The 21,414-nt window shown below is 35.6% G+C and overlaps 1 protein-coding gene across 2 annotated transcripts; it reads right to left on the reverse strand.

The window, feature by feature from the left end:
* Positions 1–9,543: 9,543 nt before the first annotated feature.
* LSM8 (LSM8 homolog, U6 small nuclear RNA associated) lies at positions 9,544–21,408 on the reverse strand. Of its 2 annotated transcripts, XR_013335577.1 has the most exons (6): positions 21,316–21,408; positions 20,152–20,192; positions 16,751–16,878; positions 15,171–15,287; positions 10,211–10,363; positions 9,544–9,948 (listed from the first exon to the last, which is right to left on the reverse strand). XR_013335577.1 is itself a non-coding variant. In XM_077765844.1 (4 exons), exons 1-4 carry the CDS (start codon positions 21,344–21,346, stop codon positions 15,197–15,199), a joined length of 291 nt encoding a protein of 96 aa, XP_077621970.1. In that variant the 5' UTR covers positions 21,347–21,408; the 3' UTR covers positions 15,032–15,196. The 2 variants fall into 2 exon arrangements, 1 of the variants encoding a protein (XP_077621970.1); XM_077765844.1 differs by lacking the exons at positions 9,544–9,948; positions 10,211–10,363 and having other exon boundaries at positions 15,032–15,287.
* Between the last annotated feature and the right edge of the window lie 6 nt (positions 21,409–21,414).

Raw genomic sequence — 21,414 nt, forward strand, 5'->3', positions numbered from 1 at the left:
GTGCTCTCTCTCAAAAATAAATAAACATTAAAAAATCATAACCTCACATAGGATCCAAGACAGTGTGTCTGTCAGTTATTCATAAATCAAAGCTTCAATAACAACAACAGAACCAAAAACTTTTAGCTGTATCCTGAATTTTTCATAATTCATTATGGAACTCATTATTGACAATTTTAAGAAGGGTTAACTAAGTTTAAAAAGTAATAGAAAATATATAAACCACCATTTCCTTTTTCAATATACACATTTTTAAAAATTTTTTTAAAGTGTTTGTTTTTGAAAGAGAGACAGAGCACGAGCAGAAGGGCAGAGAGAGAGGGAGACACAGAATCCTAAGCAGGCTCCAGGCTCTGAGCTGTCAGCAGAGAGCCTGACTCAGGGCTTGATCTCACAGACTGAAGGATCATCACCTGAGCCAAAGTTGGATCCTTTACTGACTAAGCCACCCAGGCACCCCTACACATTTTAAAGTATCAAGTATTAGCATATTATAGATAAGTCTGTAATGAGAGAAAAAACCTCTTATAGAAACTTTTGAACTAAAAATATTTTTGAGAAAATAATTTATTTTAAAAATAGACCTTATAATTTAGAGCACTCTGGGGTTCACAACAAAATTGAGCAGAAGGTACAGAAATTTCTCACATGCCTCTGTCACAAATACATACACTGCCTCCTACACTGTCAATGTCACTCACTGAAACTACATCGGTCACAAAGGATGAGCCTACATTGACACATCATAATCACCCCACATCCATAGGTTACATTTACTCTTGGTCTTGTACATTTGCCACCCATCCATTCCACACTCCCTCCAGCCCTTGGCAACCTCTTTTGACTGTCTCCATAGTTTTGCCTTTTCCAGGATGACATTATGGGTGGAATCATGCACTATGTTGCCTTTTCACATTGACTTCTTTCACTTAGTAATACACATTTAAGGTTCCTCTATGTCTTGTCATGACTTGGTAGTGCATTCCTTTTTTTTCTTTTTATCTTTGCTTTTCTTTTCTTTTTTCTTTTTTTTTTTTTTTTTGAGAGAGAGAATGAGTTGGAGAGAGTTAGGAGAGAGAAAGAATCTTAAAAGAAAGAATCCAATGCAGGACTCAATCCCACGACCCTGGGATCATGACCTGAGCTAAAATCAAGAGACAGATGCCCCGGCACCCCTGTGTGTTTCTTTCTAGCACTAAAGAATATTCTATTTTCAGGATGTACCTCAGTATCATTTCATCTCCTGAAGGAAATATTGGTTGCTCCCAAGTTTTGGCAATATGGATAAAGCTGCTATAAATGTTCATGTGCAAGATTTTTTGTGCACGTAAGTTTTCAGCTCCTGTAGGTAAATACCTAGGAGTGTGATTGCCAGATTGTCTGTAAGATTATGTTTAGTTTTGTGAGAAGGTGACAAACTCTCTTCCAAAATGGTATAGCCACTAGCCATACCACTGACAATGAATGAGTGTCTCTTGCTCCACATCTTCACCAGCATCTGATGTTGTCAATCTTCTAGGTTTGGGCTGTTCTAATAGGTGTGTGGATCTCTTTGTTGTTTTAATCAACATTCTTTAGATATGTAGGTAGGTAGATAGAAAGGTATAAACTATATGCTTTACTAGGCCATCTTAGAAAAACCTTTGAAGTGGAGAGGTGCTCCATGTTCTTGAACAAAAAAACTCATTAAAGTGTGTAATTTTTTTCTCTTATTATTTTAGTAATTTTTTATAAGCCAAGTCAAATATCAAGATTTTAAAAATTGGAATCATTTGCCATGCTCTTCTGGTATACCATTATGATGATATTAAGAAAAGTTTTGGAAAAGATAAAGATATTTATAAATTTCCACTAATTAAAATATTGTCTTATAGAAGCATAGATGGACAAATGAATAGAATAGAAAGCTAGAAACATACCCAAATATATATGAGAATCAATACTTGATCATTACGAAAACTCACATTAGTAGGGAAAGGCTAATTCCTAAGTGCTGGCCCAGATCTTTAGTACTGAACCACACCTGGACTCTTAGAGTACAGCTCTTTTAGCGCACACTGAAGTGCTCAGGCATTGTTTCCAAAGCATTCCATCATTTCAGTAAGAACTTTATGTGGAGCCCACACCATCACCCAGACTTTCTGCTAGATTCCCTTTTGAGCCCTTCGTTGTTCTTGCCAAGAAATCAGGGCTGGGACTAGGGACTAGAAATCAGGCAGGTGGGACACTTAGGGTGCAAATCCAAGGACTGCTAATAGGGACCGGCTTAAGCCATCAAATTCAAATAGTATTGCAAAGAGGGATTAGTCACCTTTCTTTGCTCCTAGATGGTCTCTGAAGACCTATGTCCCATGTAGCGCCTGTGTCAGACTGTGAAAATTCCTATGTCATCTTCCTCCAGAGCAGTGGGGGACCACTTACCTGAGAGTCCTACTACTAAGGTCAGCTACTCAAGTCAAGTTTGATATAGTAATGAAAACCTCTATGTGACTTGTATGTGTACATTAGTTTTAGGGGATGCTATCATAATTTTCAAGGTTCAGCAGAATTCTCTGAATCTAGAGGAACTGAGTCTCTTAGGGAAAGTTCATTCAAACCCATCCGTATATCACAATCCAAGTCTAAAAGTTAGTTTTCATCTTCTAAAACAATTGAAGATTAACATGGAGATTGAGCATTATTCTCACTAAGATCATCTGGTTTGGAATATTCATAGATAGACTGGGAATAGTATTCCAAATCAGTCTTGACCTCTGTTAGCTGTCTCCCATTAGCATGACTGGCCAGTGTTAATAGAGACCCTAATATCTTTATATGCAATCACATACATGTTATCTAATAACTTATAATGTATGTAACTTTAGTTACAAATGATGCAGTAGCTGGGAGCAAGTTATGAAATTACAAACCACAAGGAATAAGCCACCTAGTAAGTAACGTTGAGATTTAAAATATTTTGTGAAAAATATTTTTGTATAACTTGGAAACCTTAGCAACTATGTAAAAACAGACAGTAGGATTTATTTAGGGATCCAGAATAGGATAGTAATAAAGTTAATGAGCAGTTTCTTCTGTTGCTTCACTTTCTCACAAAATATGTGTATATGTTATCTCATTAAATCCCCACAACACTTGGGGATTAGGAAGGTCAGGCAAGATCCACATCTTAGAGAAGACAGTGGAGCCTAAGAGAAAGTACTTGACCAAGAAAATATAGCTATGTGTCCAAACTGGGAGAAGAGCTCTATTCAGAACTTTGGAATCTTCTCATCATATCATGCAACTTATGGTTAATTTAATGAACTGTACTGCCCTCAGTTCAGGACTACTCAATGATAATTTACTTAAATGCTAATATGAAGCTAGTATAGCTGATAAAAGTGAAGTGTACAGAAATCATATACCAATTTTATAAAATTAATAGAGTTATGAGCATCTGTTCTATTATCATAAATATGAGTACTATGTAGTATGGTTGGTATATTATATCAGTATTAAAATAGCAATGTTATTCATGACTTTTTCTATATAATAGTCACCATGTGATTTCCCAGAAAGAATAATAAAGACGATCAAAATATTCTTTATTCAAACATAGCTATCTAGTTAAAACTTCTGATAATGAATTTTCTCTTGGGGTTCCTGCCAAAGACACAGAAAGTAGGATTATGACAGTTTTGATAATAAAAGAGCTATTTAAAAATTGGTATGTAAGTTTTATTGTTTTCCTTTCTTAAAATTCTACAATTTATAATTTTTAAGATGTTAATCGTGGGATTCTGAAATAATAATGTCTAACTTTTTTTCTAAGGAGAAGTGTATTTAGTTTCAAAAGTTTACTAAATTCATTAAATCCATACAGTACCATTAAATACATTAGAAAATAATTATCTGTTTCTATACAATTACAAACAAACTGGATTTGTTATAAAATGGATTTATTATTTTTACAAGTTATTTCTAATAAGTGATTAAGTAATGATTATTTATAATAAATAATAAGTAATAATCATTTACAAGAAATGATAGCAATTTATTCATAATAAAAGTACCTGTCTAGTTACACTGGGATTGTAAACAAACACAAAGCAATAAGAAATGTCAGGTTATATTTTTAATTTACTTTTGCAGATCAGTATGGAAGTTGTAAAAGCAATTCCTTATTGAGGATCACAAGTTCATTCATATGTAACTGTTACATTAACAATCTATTAATCTTTCTCTTTCATAGGTTGAAGAGAATGAGCTGTTCCCATTAGAACAAAAATATTTTTCTTCCATTTGTTGGCTAATTTGCTGTCTTAATCTATTCAAGCTGCTGTAACAGATTACTATAGACTAGTTTGCTTAAACAACAAACATTTATTTCCCACAATTCTGGAGGCTGGAAGTATGAGATTAATGTGCTGGTGTGGTCTGGTTCTTGGTGAGGGCCCTCTCAGTTGACTTTCTGTGCCCTCAGATGGCTGAACGACCATCTCTGGCCTCTTATGAGGGCACTAATCCCATTTGTGAGGGTTCCCATGACTTAACTTCCTCCTAAAGCCCCCTCCCCCCTCCAAATACCATCACATTGGAATTAGAATCTCAACATATGACTTTTGTGGGGACATAAACATTTACTTCGTAAAATTTACTAATTTTGTTAAAACGAGATATTACCATTAGCCAGATTTGCAGTTGTATAATAAATATACATCCAGCCCATCTCTGGACTTAAAAGTTTTAATAGAAGTACAAAGATGTGTCGTAAAAGCAAAAATACTACAATGTAAGTTGTACCCTTAGTTGTGGTGACTTGTCCAGTGCAGATTTAATCAACTGTATGAAGCTACCTTAGTTTTGTCTAGTTTTGAATGTCTTAGTTTTGAATCAGGCATGATGCTTCATATCAGAAACACAAACATGAAATAGATGTAGTTCTCATCTTCAAGGTACTCACTATAAAGCAGAATTAATTTCCATGGTTCTTATCTTTTCTAAGGAAAACATTGTTTTCATTCATTAATTCATTCATTCACTCAACAAATAATTGTTTTTGTTGTGTTAGTATTTCTTTTTAATACTGGGGAATGGAAAGTATTTTTCTTACCTCAGTATACATTGAAGATTATTTGCTTTGCTTTGTGTGTTTCCCTATGCTTTTGATGGTAGTATCTATATTGTCTTTGATCTTTATATTCAATTTTCTAGGCAGTTAAGTCATGCTATAACACACTGTAATGGAAGGGTCAGTGATGGTTTTTAATTGGTTAAAAAATAAAAATGACAAGTTAATGAAAAAGGTTTTTCTTATTCTTTGGCATAGGTCTTGTCATAAGAAAATGACCATCATACTTTATGAGAGTCCAGATTCTCTAGCACTTAAGGAGAGAATCTCTACTGGTCACCACTTACAAACTAGAATCACAGACTTTCCCACAGCCATCTCCTTATTGGAAGCAGAGTCAATACAGAATATAAATGCTGTTTCAAAGGCTTCTCACTGATCCTCTTGAGGGATGAATCTGAAAATAGCCTATACCACACAATATGGCTTAATTTCTACTAGTTTCTCTGTCATGAAAAGTACTTATAAAAGATGGCACTGTTTTAGCTTACATGCTATAAAAGAATTCTCCCACTAGAGAGAGGGACACCTGATGTCACACTCTGAGAGCTTGACTGTGTTAATGTAAATTATTTATATATCTGGCAGGATCCACTCTGGAAAATTGCCACCACCTTCTCAGTGGTTCATCTTAAAGTTACCAACTATAATCTCCAAGTAGTTCAGAGTAGATAAATTCTTAGCATGGGATCTTTTCATTTATTCTTTCAAGAGAGAAGAAATAGACATGTTTGCAAGGCACATAAAGTGGCTAGGACTTAATGCGTTTATTGCCATCTCTCAGAGAACAGGAAGTAAATACACTTGTCTATTCTGTACTCCTCTCCACTGGCTACTAGAAAGATTTTGCAAGGATCATTGTCTCTTACCTGTTTTCTAACATTGCATAGTATAGTCCCTCTAGACCTTATAATGGGTTCTTCATGCTAAACTGAACAGTCTCTACCTACATTTCCTCCTTGAACTGAAGAATTAGCAAAGTAAATATGCTGTCACCTTACTGCTCCCAGTGGAAGAGATGTAGAAAAATTGTGCTACTTAAATTTGTTGTTCAATTGTAATACCAATTCCATTCATGATGCCATTTGTGTTGATTTTTTGGGTTAGGTTATGATTACAACTATAATTCATCTGTATCAAGTTTTGATATATCACATTGTCCCTTGCATATCATTATTTGTGATAGTGGGGAAAATTTTAATATATCAACTAACTACCAATAGTATAATTAATATTCATTCTGGAATATTTTCCAGGGGTGTTCCAAAGGAATACTTTGTGGAAAAGCATGAATACTGTATTCATAATATTATTAGATATTTTCCTCTTGCTGATGCAAATTCATTTTGTTTTTTAGTTATGAATGAGAGTTCTGAAGAAGACATTAGCAGGTAGGATTTTTATAGATTCATTTTTTACCTTTTAAATAAGGGAATGAAGAGGGGTGCCTGGGTGGCTTAGTCGGTTAAGCGTCCAACTTCAGCTTGGGTCATGATCTCATGGTTCATGGGTTTGAGCCCCGCATCGGGCTCTGTGCTGACTGCCAGCTCAGAGCCTGGAGACTGTTTCAGATTTTGTATCTCCCTCTCTCTCTGACCCTCCCTTGCTCATGCTCTCTATCTCTCTCTCAGAAATAAATAAAACATTAAAAAAAATTTTTTAATAAATAAATAAATAAGGGAATGAAGAGAAATGGAACTAACATATATTCAGTTTTATTCTGGGCTAGACAGGACATTATGTGTTTGACATATGTTCTCTGTATAATAATCATAATTGCTCTGCAAAGTTGTCATGCTGTCATTTTCTTCTTTTTATTAATTATAAAACTGTGGTTTAGGGAGCTTGATTAATTGGCCCCAAATCCCATAGTTAATATGGGCTTACCCATAACTTAACTCCAAGCCTACCAGGCTTTCAAACCAATTCCTCTCCCCATAGTACCTTTGCACCCATGGTATCAAGAGACAGGATCCAGTTAAGATCTACCTCAAGGGGCGCCTGGGTGGCTCAGTCAATTAAGTGTCCAATTTCAGCTTAGGTCATGATCTCACAGTTTGTGGTTTGGAGCCCCACATTGGCCTCTGTACTGGTAGACAGCTTAGAGCCTAGAGGCTATTTTGGATTCTGTGTCTTTCCCTCTCTCTGTTTCTCCCCCACTCATACTCTTTCTCTTTTTAAAAAATAAACATTAAAAACAAAAAAAAAATTTTTTTAAAAGATCTACTTCAAGAAGTCAGATATTAATTGTTTGCTTTGGCTTAATTTTTTCTTTTTCTGAGAAGCCTGATTAGGCCTACAATGTGTTTGTTCTAATGTGTTTGATAGCTAAAGCAGTAATCAATACCTTATTTTTGCCATCAAGAGTTTGAGGGCAGATCTGAGTTAGCTGTGGCTTTAAGACTGTAGATCATTTGCCTTCTCTTCCCTCAGATTAAAATCAGCAAAGGAAAGAGACACTTTGGATGAAACAAACAACAACAACAACAAAACCAGGTACAAGTTGCCAGTAGTCCTCTCCCAGTGGAGTTGTACAGATAGCATCTAATTGTCCCAGCAGTATTGTTTGATGACACGTGCGAAAAGTATTGCTAACTTGAGAAGCTTACCCAAGCCTTGGTGTTTGGGGTTTTTACCAGGGCTCAGTGAACACTGTTTAGAGATACAGATAGATATGCAGCTCCCACATGACTTACCTTAGTTACTGCATCTCCAACCCCCTGTTAAACCCAAACCAGCATGGCCAAGCACTTCAGGCATATGAAAGCTCTCTTATCAAGAAGGATATTCCAAGGGCTCAGAGATTACCTTCCCAGAAGATAGGTCAGGCCCAGTTCTTTCTTTGGAGTATGCAGGATTAGAGCTTTTACTGCACAGATTATCAGTCTATTCCTTATTACCCAAGGAATTATTATACAGCTTGCTCATTCTGGCCTTTGTGTCCACCAATGTGGAAAGCTTTCTCAACCATTTATGCAAAGCCTTACTATTCTTTAGGATCCAGCACAAATCTATCCATTTCCATGAATTCTCCTCCTTGCTGTCCCACATCTCTGCACATTTACAAACTCTGTCGTACATTGGGCACGTTTATGTATTGCCTTCAAATATCATTTTATTGGTGATATCTCTCAGTGTAGGTTCTCATAGTAAATTCTGAAGAAGTTTTATTGATGAATTGCTTGGGTTTGTTATTCATTCTTTAATGTAGAATTTTATTTGCCCTAAACTCTTATTGGAAGGTAAACTTATAATATTATAAGATACTTAGTTTTAACATACCAAATTAAATATGCAAGTTCTTATCATTCTTAATTTCAGAATTCTAGCATATTCCCATTTCCCATCTATCTTTTCCTGCTAAAGAGATCTAATTTTTTTGACTTCTAATCACTTTGACTTGAATTGCTTTTCTCTGTTACTTTCTCTACCTGTAGCATTTTAAAAAAGTGGTGACCAAAACTTATTGCCTTTAAGGGAAAGATACTTTTACTTCCAATTAACTTATAGCTCTGTACAGAATTTTACTAGTAGTTTTTCCATCAAAAAACTTTATTAAGAAATGTTCTTAATTACTTTTGAGTACATTTCTTAGATCATACTAGACAACTTGGGAGTCCTTCATTCACTATTAGGATATACGTTAGGTGTTATTAACATGGACACATTACTTTGTTTCAGGCAGTATTCTAAGTGTTTACTATCTTAATCTTTCTAACAACTCAAGAAGGAGGTTGTTCCATTTTTATTAGAGTATCCAAGACATGGGAAGATTAATTTGCTACAAGTGAGGTCTGATTCCCTTCCAGGACATGCTACACGGGCCTCACCTCTTAATTTAAAAATTCCTAAAAATTACACCTCCTACTTATCTTTAGTGTCTCTGGTCCTTTTCTACATAATTACAGTAGAGTTTACCCAAGTCAGGCTGAGAGATCTAAATACTTTTTAAAATAAAATTTTAACTTTTAAGATAAAATTAATTTAAAAAATTTTAACTATCATTATGATGTCATTAAGGACATTATTTTTAAGATGTTATATAAGCCATTAATGCAGTACTTTCTGGAAGCTTATATTAGCTTACAAATTCACCCTTTGTAGAGTGTAATTTATTATAATCTATGATTTTCTTGATATAAGACAAATTAAATGAAACAAAAGATATATTGTGCATATTTTCAGACATCAAATAGAACATTATTTTCTTGTCTGCTCCCCAGTACACACAATATACACACACGTTTTTCATACATGAAGTAAGTTATGTATCCCCTGGAGATATGTGCCCCCCCATTCCCCTGCTCCTGAGTTATTTTTCTTTTAATATATTTCAAATATAATAGCAATTTGGTACCTTTTCATTATTTGGTATTTGTGAAGCCAGCACAGAGGGAAAAGAAAACAAAAACGAAAATTTACAGTTATATGAAAATTACCCTAATGAGAAGAGAGAAGCCATATCACATATTTGGAAAAACACTGGGGTAGAGATAATACGATGGGATTTGGATCCTAGCTGTAGCAATACTTTGCCAGTGCCACTTCTGGCAAGTAATACATCGAGAAGATAAAAGGATGTTTAAAAAAGAAATATGTACAAAAAAGATGGAAGTAAATGTGTAACAAAGAATTAATACAGAAAGTGGATGTTTAAAAAAATTTAATGCTGCACCTAAGATCTGAAAAATGTCTTGCAGAATCATTCTCAACTCCTCCATTCGCCAAATAATGATCGTGGGCAGCAGATGGTATTCTGTTAACTAAGGAGAGAAAATGGCTGCTTAAGTCCTCTTCTGCCTTTATCCTTATCGTTACACAACTACAGAGACTGCAATCTTAAAACACGAAAAGAGTTGGGAAAATGATTAATGCAAATTATATCCACTTAAAAAGACAGTTTCTAGTTGCTTTAAATGAATATAAGCCCTAAAAGTTACATCCCAAAGCACTGAAGGAATTTAAATAACCCATAATTTGGACAGTAAACCTTTGAGCCAAGATGATTTGGCTGAGGTGCTAACGACAGATACAAGCTTCACAAGGACAAAAACTTGTTAATATCATTCCCTGGTATATCCACAGTTGAAAGCATGGTACCTGGTGTGCCTTAATGGCTTTACAAATGTCTCTGATAAAATTCCAAAGTACTGTGTATTTTTCAGTTTGTGGAAATATAGAAAAGGAAGTAGTGATCACTAGGAGGCAGCATTGATTCACGAAGACCGAATATGCCCACGTCATATAGTTCCCCTGGTAAAAGAGAAATGAAGATCACTGAAAAGCATTTGACCAAATTTCACATAAACACTTCTTATACACAAGATGGAGAAGAGACTAATTATCTTATATTTAAACAAATTTGTAGCTGGTTGAACGGGAACACTATGCTGTTTAATGGATCAATAGCAACCTGAGTGGAGAGAGCTCTGGCTTGTCAACATTGTGCTTTTCAGCCTTACACGTAAATAGAATTTTTGCCAAACTTGACAATGACTTAAATACTGAGAATAATAGCCCAAGGTAAACAAAACAAACAAAAAGGCCAAATCAGTAAAATAGAATATTAAAATGAATAAATTTATAAAAGGAGGTATACAACTATGCAAGTTCAGAATGGATATCCTAGTTTATACATGAAAAACTTGTGTTTTCATTTAAACTCTATCAATCAAGGGTGCCGGCGTGGCTCAGTCGGTTAAGCGTCTGACTTCGGCTCAGGTCATGATCCCACAGCTCGTAGGTTCGAGCCCCACCTTGGACTCTGTGACAGCTAGCTCAGAGCATGGAGCCTGCTTCAGATTCTGTGTCTCCCTCTCTCTGACCCTCCCCTGCTCATGCTGTCTCTCTCTCAAAAATACATTTTAAATAAATAAATAAATACACTCTATCAATCAAGAGTATATGATTGCCATAAAACAAATTTAATTATACTGCATATTTGCTAAATAATATAAACTTGTCATATCTTCCACTTCACCTTAAATCATCAGAATTTAAATATTCCAGTCTCTTACAGAGAAATATGGTAGCCAATGGGACTCTGAAAAATGAAGGTACAAGACACCCATTTCCAGTTTGGCCTTTGAATACCTAGAATAAGCTGTTTACTCTTAAATCCCATGTCATAACCAAATTTTGTAAAGGGAGTCTGATTTTATTGGTCACAATGCCAAAAGATCCATATTGTTATCCATGTCTTAAAGGTAAGGATTTTGAAGCATCATTATAGGCTCATCCAGGCATAGTAGGTCTTTTAATAATTCTACCACACTTTCCTTACTTAGGTATTTATTGAGTATTCCTTTTTGCCCCATTCCAGATCTACTGAGCCTTATCGGTGAGGGTGGAGCCTGATAATATTTAAAGCAACTCAGGTAATTATGAAAATGACCCACTACACACCTTTGCAAACTGCCTTAGATCATCTAAATATTTCTTTCAGTCAGGCTTCAGGAATTTGATATCATACTCTACTCATAAGCAGTTTATAAAAATACAAAGACCTGGTCAAATTAGAGCCCTGTTACTCATTAAGTGTGACCTCTCATAAGGCACTTAACCCTGCTGAGTGTCAATGACCTCATGTGTAAAATGGTCACTGTTCTAAGTTTTTCGCATCATGCCCGACACGATATGCACTTAAAAAATGCTACCTACTAAATCTTGAATGTGAAGGCCCCAAATACACTGTATGGCCAGCTAAAGATTGCTTTATAATTCTGGGTAGCACCCTTGCAGGTTGACATGCCACTGTGAAGACACTGTATACTTGCTCATCCACATGAATCCTTTGTTACATGTCTGAGGAACATGTTGACATGGATAGCCTACATTTATACTAAATACTACTTAAAAAGTTTCTTACCTATCTCACATTAGGTTAAAAATTCGGAATGATTTTATAAAGGTGTTAAACAAGATGTTTAAGTAAAACACATATTAATGAATTATCTTTAATTATTCTTTCCATATCACAATTTGTAATATTTAAACTAAAACTGTCAGCATGTAAGGCCATTTGATTTAGAAAAGTATTTTAGCCTAAATGCAAGGCCATTTGATTTAGTAAAGTATTTTAGCCTAAACGCAATGTTTTAAATTATTGCTTTAGGTGGTAGGTTTTCAGTTAAAAAGGAACAAATTAAGTCCTTTTGCAGTTAATTGCCCTTTACAAAAAAGTTTAGTATAAATATCTTGCCAAGAAAAATTTGATTCATTAAGTTGAACTTAGATAGTGCACGGAGTTAATTATGGGTTAAAATTTATTTGAGGCTCTTTATAAATAAGAAAAGTGATTATAAGTCTCATTAAAGAACATAAAAACTTGACACTGCATAAGAATCAATTGCCACTCATAGTTGTGGTTCCTTTACAAGGCTCATGCAAAAAAATATCCAATTTGACTGGTTAAAAGCACAAAAAACCTACCATATGCACCCAGGAATAAAGAATCGCTTATACCATTAGTTTTTTGTTTTGTTTTATTTTTTTGTTAAGGTTTATTTATTTTGAAGGAGACAGAATGCAAGCAGGGGAGGGGCAGAGAAAGGAGACACAATCTGAAGCAGGTCCTGACTGAGCTGTCAGCACAGAGCCCGATGCAGGACTCAAAATCACGAGCCATGAGATCATGACCTAAGCCGAAGTTGGACAGTTAACTAAGCCACCCAGATGCCCCAAGAATTGCTTATTCCATTTGGTGTGCTTTCATTTTCACTACCGTTAATAGAAATATTCAATTCATATTTGAGGAATGATTTTTCTGACATCAATCAGGTAAATGCCATCACCTGATTTCAGGATACATCATATTAGAAATTCATTACTGTGGGGGCGGGGACTATGATTTGTTTACTACTTTGTGTGTAATTTGTATTATATTAAGTATGTTGGCAAAGTATCTGACTTGGACTTCATTTGTACTGTTAGAATACATTTCACTTAGCAAATGAATGATCTGCATTCCTTATTTGATTTTTAGAAGTAGTTTATCCATGTAAAATACTATTTACTTAAACAGCACATTTGGTTTATAGTCCTAATTAAATTACCTGTTTGCTTTACTCACTTTGCATTATTTTCATTATATTATTAATTATAAAACCTTATACTACAAAAGCAAAATATGCCTTATTTATTCAGGAGAGAGCAAGCATGTGGGCACACACGGGCAAATGGGCGGTGAGAAGGAAAGAGAGAATCCCAAGCAGGTTCTGCACGGTCAGCAGTGTCCCAGGTGGGGCTTAAACTCATAAACTGTGAGATCATGACAGGAGCTGAAATCAAGAGTCAGATGCCACTCAGGCGCCCCTAAAAGCCAAATATTTATGATAACCAACACTAGCTAAACTTCCTCTAATCCCGAGGCAGATCAGAACATCAACCAAGATATGTGGGTGATGGTGCCTGAAGACCAGTGAGGGAAGACAACTATCTCAACAGTTCTCTTTATAAGTCTTGTTTCTGTGCAAGAGTGAAGATAGTTTCCTCTGGAAAATGTTTTATTTGTGAAAAAAAAAAAAAAAGAAAAAAGATCATATCTAACAAGCAGTTTTAAATATTAAAAAGTACAAATGAAATCTACCTCTAAACTCTGAAAGGATCTATTCCAGAAGCTCTTTTCAGACTTTATATAAATTAGCCCTCATCTTTTCTTACTGAGCTTATATTATTTTCAGCCAAAGGTCAGGAAACTATGGCCTACAGGCCAAATCCAGCCTGCCACCTGTTATTATAAGTGAAGTTTATTGGAATACAGCCACAACTATTCATTTATGTGTTATCTATGGTTGTTTTCATGTGACAATAGAATTGAGTAGTTGTGACAGAGACCATATGGCCCTCAAAGCTTAAAATATTTGCTATGTGCATTTTTACAAAAATGCCAACCAACCCTTAAAAACTTTCATTTTTTAAAAAAGAAAAACTATTTAAATTTTGTTTGAATTACAAGAATGTAAGTATTTTTTTTATTTTCTCCTCACCACAAAGTTACACACTTAGGCCCTCAGTGAGTTGATGAGAATTTCTGTGGACCAGCAGAGAGATCTCAACAGTATCTGTAACATTGTTTCTATGGATTCTTTAAAAAGTCCACAATCAACTGGGGTGCCTGGATGGCTTAGTTGGTTGAGCGCCTGACTTCTGCTCAGGTCATGATCTCATAGTGCTCTCTAAAGAAGAAATAAAATATTAAAATAAAAAGTTCAATCAACTGTACAAGGGGTGTTAGAAAACAGCCTATCTGTAAGAGGAGGGACATTATCCACTTAACTGACTCACTCAAATAGCCTATTCTGTTGATTATTGCTCTGAGAAACCATGTTTAGTTCATTTGAAAATAGGTTTATGGAGCCAAGGAGTCATGAAGTTCTGACAATAATAGCGAGCAGTGACTCAATATAAACATAGGGTTTATTTACTCACATTTATAAACAACAAAAACTCCATTAATACTAAAAATTCCCCAATTTTTAAGATTAAAAACTAAGATGACTTTTAAGATGATCTGGAATGATTTTTCTTTTCAGATAATATGCAACTTTGTTAGCATTCCTCCTTTTCTTAACCAAACACAATTTCACCCAGACTTCTAAAAGGCTAGAGAGACACCAACCAGCAGGGCAGTGTGGTAAACGGGATGGTTCAGACAAGACTTACCTTTCTGTGACTTTCTTAAAAATCAGAAACACATGGATCTTGCACTATTGATGGTATTTGTATGCTTGATTTAACATAGCACACAACACTCTCTTTTTAACTAGTTTTCTATAAATATTAAAATATCAAATATTTTTTCCAAAAGTTCTCACAGTATACACATCAGATTTTGATATTCAAGAGAAAAATTAAACTAAACTACCAAACCTGATTTAGGCAAAATAAATAAATAAATAAATAAATAAAAATAATAAAAAATTTTCAATGAAATGTAGAAATATTTTAATTTACATATCATACTACAATGAATCAATATGGAGTCTAAGTCCACAATTACACATCCATAAAAATTCCATACATCATCCTCACAATAATCAGTTTCTATACAAAGATTTACAGATGTCCAATGCATGTAGTTTTTCCTCAGTGTGCTACAGAGTTTAGAGGTTCTGCTCGAATATTCCCCAAATCAAGCGCAGAATCTGTCTCTTCGTCAATTTCTCCAATGACTGCACTGTAGTTATTTAAGGAGGAAAAAAAAATCAGTTAAAATAATCTCATTTCTAAACAAAACTGAAAGGACACAGTAAAAACTACTTAAGGTGAAAAGCAAATACAATTTTCATGAGGTAGTAAATTGCAACTTAAGTCACAAAACTCAAGAAGCAATTTAAAGGCAACATTATTGCAGGAACCAATATTAAAAGACAGATTGTATACAGTGTGATTGGATCATGCGTCTTTAAAGGAAAAAGACATATATCAGATACATATGGTACAAAACTCCAAAACTGGGGCACTTGGGTGATTCAGTCAGTTAAGAATCCGATTAGGCTCAGGTCATGATTTCATGGCTTGGTTCGTGAATTCAAGCCCCACATCAGGCTCCGTGCTGACAGCTCTCCCTCTCTCTCTGCCCCTTACCCACTTGTGCTCTCTCTCTCTCTCGCAAAATTAAACAAACATTAAAAGAAAAAAAGAAAGAAAAGTTCTTCACATCCAAAGATACTAGTAGCAACCAGTACTCAGGTATCTTAACAAATAACTTTTTATATGATTGGCTAAGGTTAAAGCCAGCAAAACTTTTCTCGATTCAACACCACCATAACATCCATAACATTATTTTCATTAATACCCAGCTGAACATCAAGCCATGGCTCTCCAGCTGGGTACGGCTGTTGTTATATTCAGACCACACGTGACTTTCTTAAAATAATTTATGGATGAAGTATTCCCTCATCTTCTATATCCTATTTGTCTTCCAAAATAATGTTTACACATTATTACTATATCTTTTGCTGCCTTCCACATGTTTTAATTCTATACTCACTAGAAATGGATTCAATAATTTTATAGCCTCTATAACTACACTGTCTAATACAATAGCTACTAGCCACATGAGACTATTAAAAGTAATTAAATTAAATTTAAAATTCAATTCCCGTCACACTAGTTTTCAAGTACTCAACAGCCACACCTGGTTACACCTTACTACAGTGGACCACGCAGACCTACACTTCCATCACTGCCACAAGTTCTACTGGACAGTATTGCTTTATCTGTTGTAGATTTTCTTAAATTGCTACCTTTAAAGTATATTTTCTCAAACTGTCATATCAGTATGTTGTAAATTAACTGAGGCTACAGCATAAACATGGGGCATCTTAGGTGACCCAATTATACTATAAAATTTAAAGAAAAAAGTAATGGATAAGTACTTATTCGTAGATTCAACTGTTATAGAGCATGAATTATTTAAAATTATTCATGCAAGAGGTTTCAAAGGCATTTTCAAATCCTGCCTTGGGCCCTAGAAGTATATTTATGTTCCTCTAAAATTAACGTTATTTTGGAAGAACATTTTAACTATCAGAAATATGACCAATCTCAGTAGATAAAAACCCCTTCTCCATACAGCAAGGCAGTAAACCTATAGTAGATTTGACCTGCCTTAAAAAGAAGACCTATGTTACTTACACATTGTCACCTCTTACGATGTACAGCCCTAGCACCACCTGTTCTACTCCCTGTGAAGAACTGAATACTCGTTCATGGCTTTCATCCAAAATCAAATTAATGGTCTGGTCAAAACCTTTCAGTGTTCCCTGTAAAGAAAATGAAAAATATTCTGTTTACCTGAATGTAAATGACACAAAATTAAATGACACAAATTAAATGACACAAAAATTTTACTTCCAGGGACACTAATGGAAGTACTGATTTTAAACATAAGTCCACTGAAAATAGAATACCTCTTTGTAACAAACATTACCTAGCGGCACAAAACTTACCTTTTGGTTTTTTAAGAGGAAAAACCACACCACCCATCTAACTAGTGTGCAGAGTTGTTCAGAGTTACAAAGGACACCCATGAACCAGTGTAAGGAAGCAGCCTAAAAGCCCAGGTAGTGTAGCAGCTAACATTAGACACAGACTACTACAAATAAAATCTAAGAGAAAACTATATAAATATACAAAAAGAGGAAGTCTATACATACCAGCCATAGCTGGTCATGCAACAGTATCACTTCATTCTATGCACTAGTAGGAAGCACTGTGCTAAACACACTACACTCATTATCTCAAATAATTTTCATCCTTTGAGGAAATACTAGTTATTCTCACTTGAGAGAAGAAACACTGAGGCATAGAGAGGTTAAGTCCTCTCGCAAGGTTTCCTGAGTAGAAAGTAGCATTGCTAGGAGTTGAACCACAAAAGTCTAGCTTCAGGGCCACACCACTGAACTACTATATTATAATACTACGAATAGGCAAATATAATTTACCATTCTTCCGAGATTCAAATCAGTCCCATAAATATACTCAAACTTCAACTGGTGGTGACAGCTAACATTTAATGAGTACTTACTATCTGTCAGTGTTCTACAGGCCTCACATGTATTTATTTAATCTTCCCCAAACCCGGTAAGGTAGCTACAAATAGGATTGTAATTAGTAGAACCAGAACTTGAAAGAAATATTCAGAGAAAATTTTATGGAAGAATCCTGGTTTTGAGTAAAGGAAGACAACACAGTAACTCAGATGCTTTTTAAGTTTCTGAAGAAATGTCAACTTATGTTAGTTTTAGTTGGTTAGTTCTCTCAAGCTCACTATTAAACTGTTTCATGTTTTGAAAATCAAAATATGTAAAATCAGAATATAAAAGGAGAAAATGATAACCTAGAATTTGGAAGAGAAAGAAAATCTGGACTATTTATAAACTAATTAATATGTAGCTTTTACCACACAGACATAGCCTCTTGACTTCATTTTACATGTAAGTATTCTATCAAGTGAGCCAGATGTCAAAAAAAAATACAAAATTACTGAACTTCAGTATTCAAAATGCTCTTTTAACAAAGCTGTCCTTTTTTCTTTACATTTTTCAGTGTTCATTTTTGAGAAAGAGAAAGAGTCAGAGAGCGAGCAGCGGGGTAGACACAGAGAGAGAGGGAGACAAAGAATCAGAAACAGGCTCCAGGCTCTGAGATGTCAGCACAGAGCCCGATGTGGGGACTTGAGCCCACGAGCTGAGAGATCACGGACTCAGCCAGAATTAAGCTGGGTGGTTTAACCAACTGAGGCACCCAGGTACCCCTAACTTTCCTTCTTCTATGAAATCAAAATATTTCTCAAACATATCTATCCTAGTAACAAAAATAGGAAAATTTAAATGAGGGGTTTTTTTTTACAAAATAAAAAAACTATTTGCAAGTATTTAAGAGCAATAGATTTCTTGAAGTGTTAAGATGAGATAAAAATGTTTCAAACTGTTCTTACTGACAAAATACAATGAAGTGCCTAAAAAACAAAAAGACTTCTCTTTGGAAGCAAGACAGGGGCACCTGGGTGGCTCAGTCGATTAAGCATCTTGACGCTGGGTTTCAGCTCAGGTCATGTTGTGTTTCATGAATTTGAGCCCTACATCAGGCTGTGTGCTGACAGTGTGGAGCCCACTTGGGATTCTCTCTCCTATCTCTGCCCCTCCCCTACTCACACTGTCTCTGACTCTCTCAAAATAAATAAATAAACTTAAAAAAAAATTTTTTAAAGAAGGAAATAAGGCACTGGCCTTAGCTTTAGAGTCAAGTTGAATTTATTTACTTATTTTTTTAGAGTCAAGTTGAATTTAAGTCTCAGTTTGGTTTTGCCACATTATCCAAGTGACTCTGGGAAAGTGACTCACTTTTTCTGAACTTGGTTCCTAACTGAGAATTCAAGGATACTTCTTCAGAGTTGGATTGAAGATTAAGTGATATAACAGATGTAAAGTGCCTGGTACACGATATACCTCTAAATAACTGGCTAAGTTTAACACTTTGGTAAGTCACTTAGGGACTCACTTGGAAAAATCACAAGGATGAAAAAGAAAGCAAAGACACAATTGCAAAATGAAAAAATAAGCAATTAAATTATATGAATTACATAGTTAGAAAACAGAAAGTTTAGCAGCTTTAAAACTTTTTTTAAGGGGCGCCTGGGTGGCTTAGTCGGTTAAGTGTCCGACTTTCGCTTAGGTCATGATCGCGCGGTTCGTGGGTTCGAGCCCCGTGTCGGGCTCTGTGCTGACTGCCAGCTCAGAGCCTGGAGCCAATTTCAGAGTCTGTATCTCCCTCTCTCTCTGACCCTCCCCTGCTCATGCTGTCTCTCTCTCTCTCCCTCCTAGAAATAAAAAATATTAAAAAAAAAAAACAAAAAACTTTTTTTAAACAATGTATGATTTATAAGTGAAGAAATAATTAAGTAGCCAAAAATCATGAGATAAATTCCTCAGATCAAGGAACAGAACAAGGAGAGAATCCAAGAATTTTCTGGAATTAAAAAGGAGATACTGTGATAAAAGTTCAAATGAAATAAGAGAGTCAATTATAATTTGCCCTACAAAAAAGAGAGGTCATACAACCGACAAATACTAAAAACATATTAACAACTATACAAGCCTTAAATGTTCATTAGTCTATATATGTAGTATCTAAATCATAAAGAAGTTTCTAAGAAGCATATGCAAATTTCAAAAAAAAAACCCACTTATGATTCATGTCGTGGATGTCAGAGCATTGCATGGGGGAAGGAATAAAAAATGTTAGAGGAAGATAAATATAAAATACACACAGATGTCTTAAGACTAGACTAGAAGCTCTCTGAGGACAGACTCTATTATTCATCCTGGCTCCTAGAAGCTTTATATATAAATTACTCCCAGTGTTTATTAATGAAGAAAATATGGATCAGCAGGTATTTACGATAAAGAGTTGAATCATAACAAAACTGCAATGCAGGTGTACTGTGGTGCTTAGGCATTAGAGATCGGAAGTTTGACGTAAAACTTTACAACCAAGAAGCTTACAAGGAGAGAATGAATATGCTAAACACTTACCACAATCATTCTCCCATCAGAAGTAATAACTGCAACAGTTCCTGATAACTGAATTAAGGAAAGCATTCTCAAGGAATGAAAATAAAATGTTAGAATCTGGTAAGGAAATGGTTTGAATTACTAGGAAAAAGTTGGACAGAATTAGGATACAACTATTCAACACAGCTACTACATTCACAACATAACTTTAAAGATCTAAATTCCTCAATTAAATTACACAACCAAACATGGAAAAAAGAATCCCTTTCTGTTTGTGATCAGTTGCTTCCCATCTCAAAGCAGCTGAAAAGTTTGGTACTCCTTTTCACTGGGGAATGTTGCCAGTTGGACTTTGAGCAAGACGTTTCCCCCTTTACTCAACCTGTTCCTCGATCTCTAAAAGGAAAACTGAATTAGTGCTAAATTAACCAATGCTGACTGTTTTCAAACGCATTAAGACACTTTCTTCTAGGACTTGGCCTCTGGAATTCAAAAAAGAAGCTATAATCAATGTCACAAGGTGCCAGTAGGCTTGCATTATTAAGTATTTAGTATTTCACTTTTGTCCAAATTTGTACAGGAGAGCAATGTAGTGTTTCTGTCTTGAGATTTTAAAATGGTAACACCTATATAGGGTACATTAAGCCTTCCCATGGAGTTTTAGAAGTTATTTGCCCTTCGTGACAACAAGCGTTATTTTCACGCTACCAACAAAGTTGAGACTTCAAGTGGTAAAGGGCCAGAAACTCAATCCGTGCACCATCTTTAAACTTTCAGGTATCTTTGAACAATGAGCAAAGACAATGAAATAAAACAAATTCAAGGATTTACCTCCTCGCCAAACGTGAACGTATAGGCCCTAAGGAAGTAGTATGGAGGTACAGATGGCTGATTACTACTATACAGACAGGGATTTTTAGAGACAGTTTGGAATATTTCGGGCATTTTAGATTAAATTTAGGAGGCGCCCTGATCCCCAGGAATAGTGGGCTCCAGCCCTGGGATCGGGATTGGCGGGTCTCACGTCCTTAAGCCCCTCACCCGCAGCCCAGGCCGCGCAGTGGCCAGACATCCCAACCGCCCGCCGATCCCGACTCCCGATCTCTCCAGCACCAGCCCTCCCGGTGCGAACGCGGGCTTCGCCATGGCCCCGGCTGATGGCTGCAGGAGCCGGCCCGAGGATACGGTTGATGTAGTTCTCCAAGGCGGACGTCATGATGCTCTGCCCGGCCGCTCTGAACAAAACAGCAGCTGAGGCTACAAGCGGAGCTAAAAAGGCCCGCC

The sequence above is a fragment of the Crocuta crocuta genome, unplaced genomic scaffold, assembly GCF_008692635.1.
Source record: "Crocuta crocuta isolate KB4526 unplaced genomic scaffold, BGI_CrCroc_1.0 scaffold742, whole genome shotgun sequence".
In the NCBI taxonomy this organism is placed as follows: Eukaryota; Metazoa; Chordata; class Mammalia; order Carnivora; family Hyaenidae; genus Crocuta; species Crocuta crocuta.

What these genes read in the sequence shown, in the direction of transcription:
- LSM8 (XM_077765844.1), bottom strand. Translation starts at nt 21,346, where the DNA reads ATGACGTCCGCCTTGGAGAACTACATCAACC. An exon ending in CTTGGAGAACTACATCAACC is followed by an intron (nt 20,193 to 21,315) that starts GTATCCTCGGGC and finishes TTCAGTTATCAG; the next exon opens with GAACTGTTGCAGTTATTACT. An exon ending in ATCGTAAGAGGTGACAATGT is followed by an intron (nt 15,288 to 16,750) that starts GTAAGTAACATA and finishes AAATAACTACAG; the next exon opens with TGCAGTCATTGGAGAAATTG.